This window comes from Hydractinia symbiolongicarpus, chromosome 7 (genome assembly GCF_029227915.1).
Source record: "Hydractinia symbiolongicarpus strain clone_291-10 chromosome 7, HSymV2.1, whole genome shotgun sequence".
Taxonomy (NCBI): domain Eukaryota; kingdom Metazoa; phylum Cnidaria; class Hydrozoa; order Anthoathecata; family Hydractiniidae; genus Hydractinia; species Hydractinia symbiolongicarpus.
Window position 1 is genome coordinate 4,813,683 of NC_079881.1, and position 6,734 is coordinate 4,820,416.

The 6,734-nt window shown below is 34.2% G+C and overlaps 1 protein-coding gene across 1 annotated transcript; it reads left to right on the forward strand.

Annotated features, from left to right (window-relative positions):
- Positions 1–242: 242 nt before the first annotated feature.
- Positions 243–2,081, forward strand: LOC130648687 (uncharacterized). Its single transcript, XM_057454746.1, has 3 exons — positions 243–672; positions 858–1,028; positions 1,250–2,081. The coding sequence occupies exons 1-3, from the start codon at positions 631–633 to the stop codon at positions 1,340–1,342; spliced, it is 306 nt and encodes a 101-aa protein (XP_057310729.1). The 5' UTR covers positions 243–630; the 3' UTR covers positions 1,343–2,081.
- The last annotated feature ends 4,653 nt before the right edge of the window (positions 2,082–6,734 follow it).

Consider the following 6,734-nt stretch of genomic DNA (forward strand, 5'->3'; position numbering starts at 1 on the left):
GGCGCAGAAGAACAATGGAAATATAGGTTGCTTTAGATTTTTTGCTGACGTAAGCAGTGTATATATAAAAAGAACATTGGTGAATAATGTATAGTATCGTATGTTTTTGACAAACGCCTAAGGAGATATAAGGGTTTAAAAATTTTGCTGACGTCAGCAAAGTCCCTACCAAAAGTTTCAAAACAAATTCTTCACAAATTCGTACACCCGTTGCATTCATCATATAGATCTTGAAACGCTGAGCAAGAAAATGTATAGGATCGTGTACTTTTGAGAAACAGTTAAAGAGATATTGGCGTTTAAAGGTTTTTTGATGACGTCATCAATCCTTCCACTCCGAAACGGATTTGGGGACCCATATTTAGAAAAAATTACCCAAATTGGTCCTAGGTGGTCCATAGTTACCCATGCGTATTAGACATGCATATTAGACATGCATTTTTCGGTTACTTCAAAGAAAAAATTTTTGTCTCTTCACCGCAGAGGTTTTTTATGGGTTATCTTCGATGTCAGGACTTTCCAAATTCGTTGACTCAATAAAAATAACCGGCCCCTCCTAGAAAATTGCCTTTATATAATATCCACAATGTTATTACTTAAAACATCAAGACAAGCGAAAGAGTGTAGCTAATGGCGACTTTATTATTAGATCAGGAAGAGCAGCTAAGAGAGGTAGGGATATGGTACAAAGTATTTTGACTTTAAGTAGTGTTTCTGAACCAAAATGATTACGTAGCATTCCACGCATTGAAAACACACACAAGAAAGGGAATAATGAGTACCTAGGACCTTTCATGTTTTCTTATTATCATCTAAGTCTATATCAGCATGTGATGAGTTCTTTTACTTCATTATAGTTACTCCAGATCAACAAAGCATGGAAGGAAAGTTATGACAAGCTTTCTGAAGAAAACCAAACACTGAAGAACCTATTATTGGTTTCTGCAAAAGAATGTGACAGGGACCGGTATAGCAGACCAAGAAAGCTTCTGCTATCAAAACGCCAGTTACTGAAGCAACAAGAACGGGTACGAATAATAATAATGGTTGGAAACGCCTTTCAAACCTATTAAGTATATCTTAAGATGAAATAACAGTATGGTTAGTAGATTGTGGTGGATTGTACAACATCATTAACTTTTTATATTGTCATCTTGTTGACTACCATTGTAATGAATACTGTTTCTTTCCAATCTTATGCATTGCCTTATTTGTTTCGCATAAAAGTTTTAATTGTTTATATTTTTAGGCAATTATGTTGCACTCAGTACCAGGACTTCATATTCCTGGCACATTTATTGCTACAAACGTGGAGAAAGATGGTATAATGCAGAAGATGTAGCTATGATATTCACATCGAAGCAGCTGAAGTAGCAATGTAATATTGTGGCTTATGATGAAGAATAAAGTTTAAATGAATTGATGTGTACTATATGTGTTCAAACCGTTTGTAACTTACTTAAGATTTTGCAACATCTATTCCTAAGTTTTTTTGTATGCGTTGTGTATTTGCAAGATTTAATAACTATTAATAACATCGCATGTAATAAACAGATTAGTTGTCATGGCAATTACTTAGCATTTGTTAATTCCTTTTCATGGTAACCGTGGGTGTGTCAGTTGTTGTGTCAGTTGCTTATAGCAGCGGCAGGAAACGTATCTGTAACAGCAACGTGATATATGATGCTGGTTAATGCACTTCTTTGCAGCGCTCATTTCAGCGACTTGTCAGAATATCCGTTTTATTTTCACATTGTCATGTTTTTTTAAAAAAGTTAAATTTATACCCTAAAGTGGTTTTCTACACGAGTCCTAGTAATTTTGCCCAATTCACTTTCTTAAGTTTCTTAACATTTTGCAAGTGGTTTAGTTAAAAACAAAAAACAAGGAGATATAGAAAAATACCAAAACATACGCACTACAAAGAGGACTGGGTACAAAACTGTGAAAAGCAGAAACAAAATAGATATAAAGAAAAAATAAAACGAGTTTAAAAATTACAAAGTATTTTTTAGTTAATCTCTTCGTACATCAAGTACATCCTCAGACTAAATGAATAATAACTCGAATTTTACTTATTTTTTTCGTGTATGTTCGAGGAGAGACAATACAACAGAGTAACCTTCTAGGCTACCATTTGATTTAAGGTGAGTTCCTAAGCTGGGTGGGAACATGGAAAGAATAATAATCAGGAGTTTTATTGTTTAAGCTTTTTACTATTTGAATCAACTAACACAAATAAGGGAACTCTAGGAATTGCCTCAGATGCGTTGACCGCCATTTTTTTTAATATATCTAAATCAAATTTTAAAGTTAGAATGCTTGATATTTGTTTTCAAACCTGGTCAGCATTTTATTCCTAATACTCAATGATTACCAGGGCAACCTTAATAGCCACCCGTAAACAAAAAAATATTACCGTCATTCTTCTAATTTAATCCGTCCTCTAATTAGTACGAATTAATTATTTTGGCAAAATGAAATAATTTATTTAACTCTAATTATTAGTACGAGTCCATAATTACTAATTTCAGATTTTCCTCTAATTTAGTACGATAAAGGTCAAATTTTCTTCTAATTATAGTACGAATAGTAAAAAACACGTAATTTTTTTTGTTTCAAACTTTCTTTTTTAAAAAAACATGAAAAATTTTAATCTAATTTACAAAGTAAATGGATCGTGTTCAGTATCGTCACTGTCTAGGATGGTTTTAGCTTTTTCCATGCATTTTGAATAAAATTCGCCACTTCGGACTTTCGAAGGATCTGTGGTAGTTATTCCGCATACATCAAAGGATTTCATTATCATATCCTTGTCATCTGAAATAATTTGGAATGCCTTTTCAACCCAATCCACCATGTCCTGTCTGGTTGGCGGAGGTAGCTTATAATCTCCAAATCGATTGTTTTGAATTTGTAAAATCATTTGGGTTTTCCTCTATGAAAAGAAACATTCGATTTGCAATGCAATGAGCTCGCAATATCATTTGGATTTTCCTCCGAACAAAAACATTGGATTCGAAATGCAAAGACGTCAGTATTTGCCTGATGCTAGCTTCTACCTCGACGTACTCAGAAAAGTTGTAGAAAAATGACCGACGATATTACTCCATTACTACTTCTTGATTTAGAGATACCAATACCATTGGAAAAAGAATTTACTGTTCCTTGTTGCATCAGAGGTTATCATATTTACAGATGGAAGCAATGGAAAGCTGAAATAGGATCAATTTTAACGAGCGAACCAGAAGTGAGACCGGGTGCTTTGGTTGAAGATAAATATTCCATTGCTGTATTAGATAATGGACAAACAATTTGACATGTGCCTAAATTTCTCTCGCAACTGATATTCTTTTTTCTTAAATACGAAGGCACGTTATCAATAAAGGTAACAGGAGAGCGAAGATTCTCATTCGATCTTTCACAAGGAGGTATGGAGATTCCAGCTGATTTTGTCTTCAAAACAGTCGATGCAAAACTTCACAATCAAATGAGAGAGAAAGTTCTCAAGGAACTGGAAAACTTTGAAGGGAGAAGAAAAGTTGGTATAAATAAGAGTTTAAAAAATAAAGAAAAAAAAAATAAAAAGTACCAAAAAGTGTGTTTTCAATTTTTCAACCCCTAATTTAATACGATTTGATTCCTATTTTACTCTAATTATTAGTACGACAATCAACTTCAATTTCCAAGGTATTTTATTTCCTCTTATTATTAGTACGACTCCTTCAAAATAATTATTTTTACCGGAGGATTAAATTAGAAGAATGACGGTAAAAGGAACATCATCCCATATAAAGTCAAACAACACAATCTCAATTCCAAACTACAAACTTTCAGCACAAAATGAGATGCACAACCAAAGTTATGCCTAGTCAGAGATGCAGTGTGTACTTTGTGACCCTCCCTCACAGTACGTGTTCTTGTGACCCTCTCTCACAGTACTATACCCGATTATCGCAGCATACGAAAAAATGAGGTTTCTAATAAATGCAGAATTTTGACATGCAGCGTCTTAAAACAGCATTCATATAAGGCCTTAAAAGAAAGGGTCGTGAAATGGAAGGCTTGTTTCGTTCTGTTAATGACAATATCAGAACTCACGATAAATAGATTTAAAAGACACTGGAAACAAGGTTGATTGCCTGCATTAATCTGCTGGTTAAAAATCGGGTCCGTCGCAAAAAGGGTTTAGAATGTTTCTTTACCTTTTTTTGAAAAAAAATGTTCCAAAAATAAGTTTATTATCTACAAATGTATTGTGTAGAAAATTTTTATTCAAAACGACTTAACACTTGGGAATTCCCAGCAGAATTTATTATATTAAAACAATTGACACACCACAAGCAGAGAATGCATTAAAATGGTAATATTGTACACTTCATTGCACTATTGATTTTTCGGATAGTTCTGATACTTAGGGTTAATTTAATAATTAACCCTTCTACTAATGAATATATCTACTAGTTGGGACCTAGTGGTTAAAAGCTAAAGCCCAGGACATGTCCACGTAACTTGGCGGAGCTAAGTGGAACGGACATTTTTTTTTGGATAAGTTTATAACAAAATTTATACTTAAAATTTTGGCCCAAATAGCATATTAAGAGCAAGCTGAGTTTCAATTAAATTTCAAGTTTAAAAAGAAACTGCGAAAAAAGCGTTCTACTCTCTAGATTCTACTAATATGTCAAACTTGTTGAATGTTGACGCCACATAAATATCAGTCCATATGTTTCTGCTTTGTTTTTATTTTTTGATGATGGAGTATGCAATTTAAACTGAAAGTGATATAAAGACGGATTTTCACGAAGCGAAATGGACGGCGAAATATAACCAAGCATGCACAGTTTTATTAGTTTTGATCTTGCTTAGAAAAATTCGCTTCACCGAAGATTTTTAGCTGATCTACACATGTCTTTGTCTAGTCACCAAGCCATAGAATAGTTAGTAGAGAGCCACCAGAAAAGCAAACTTTTTAGTTGAGCTAATAGTTAAACACCATTTTCTTTAGTTTTACAAGAGTTTTAATTAATTATCCGTTTGGGTGACTTTCACATTTTTTATCTGAAAGCTTGGGCACTTTGTCAAACCTGTTTGGTAAATTCCCTAACCCACCAAAGGTATTCACAAAATATTTTTTGTAACTTCGTTTTGAGGTTTCAAAGTTGACAAGCAAAGGTCCACCTCTATGGTTGTGACATCTTGATCATGGCCAATTAAAAGCGCTTCCATGATACAAGTAGTGACATACCAACTAAATGCCCGTTTTTCAAACTTTTTTAATGGTGCGTTTGCTGTCAAATCCAACGATTGCAACAAGTGAGTCATGTATTGGGCGACCGTAAAAGAGTCTATGTTTTAGCTTTAAAGAGCATCCTTTTCTGTGTTCTTCTATCAAGCACATGGTTTAGACTTCATTACACCAATGTATCTTGCCGAGGCGAATGACGAGCTGTTAACAAAAACTCTGATTCACGTCAGCATGTATATTTTCGACGACATGGTTTTTATTGCAGCTAAATGTGACTCAAACTTACAAAACTTTTGTTCTCATTATCTCATTCATTTTCCTCTAAATTTAACTGATATTCGTGTATGGGAGCATACGGTCACAAATATAAATTGCCCACATGAAACACAAGTTTGCCAACTTAGAACAGGCAAATGGTAGTTCATGTTGGCAATTTTTTGCAGATGTTATTTTATTTCTATATAGATATTCTTTTTTTATAAGAACATTGAAATGGAAGAAAGCCCTGCATTGTTTCTAACGTTTTCGAAATGCAGCCTATAAATTCTTGAGATGTTTATAATTTACCGTTTACTGTGTGGCGGTTATTCGGACTGAGGCGCTTATTCAGCAGGGGGTGGTTATTTTGTAATTCAGGGTATTACCCTAATTCGGTCATAATTACTACGGAGTGGATTTTGGATTTGTTATACTTTGTTTATATTCTCCTTAAAAAAATATGCAGTCAAGCTTCGAAAAGCCTTATAATGTTCTTAACATGTTCTTAAATTTTAAGACTTAAGTTTTTATATATTTTGTCTTGGATGGTTAAACAAGCGTTTTGAACGTAAAAATATGTCGCCCACCACAACCTCGTTCCCAGGGCATTTTGCCTTGTTGATAAAGCTCCGAAATTACGGCTCAGGGGCCACAAGACCCTGGGGACGAGGATGCGCCCGCCATTGTTGGGTGATTAAGAAAATTTCACACTGTAAACGCAATTTCCTGCAGCGCATCGCTTTACCACGTGACATTTGCATTTATTCCCGATATTGGATTATTATTTTTGTATGCAATAGAAAAAATCACGTGAATTCAGAATAACAATGATTATTAAACTTTTGTTGCTGATAAAATGTATCGCGTTTTTGTTCTCTGAGGATAGTCTCGCACTATATACCATGTTCTAATCTCTGCTGATAGCGGAAATTTTCAAGCCAACGAGCTTTATATCCAAACAATGTAAATCCCTAATCCCACAACACAAATTAGCTCATTTTACTATCTGAGTGATTGTTTGTAAAACTGAATTTATTAGTTTTCTTACGACTTTGGAAGTAAAATTAAGATATCAGAAAAGGGATAAACTGCCCTGGAAACGAGGCTGGTTGATTAATTCCTCTAAAGTAAGTGGGCATCAAGCACATCACCAGCGAAGCATTAGCACCATAAAATCATCTGAGAATTTTGTGGTGATTTTTCCTGGTGTGACTTGTCGATTAGAAGA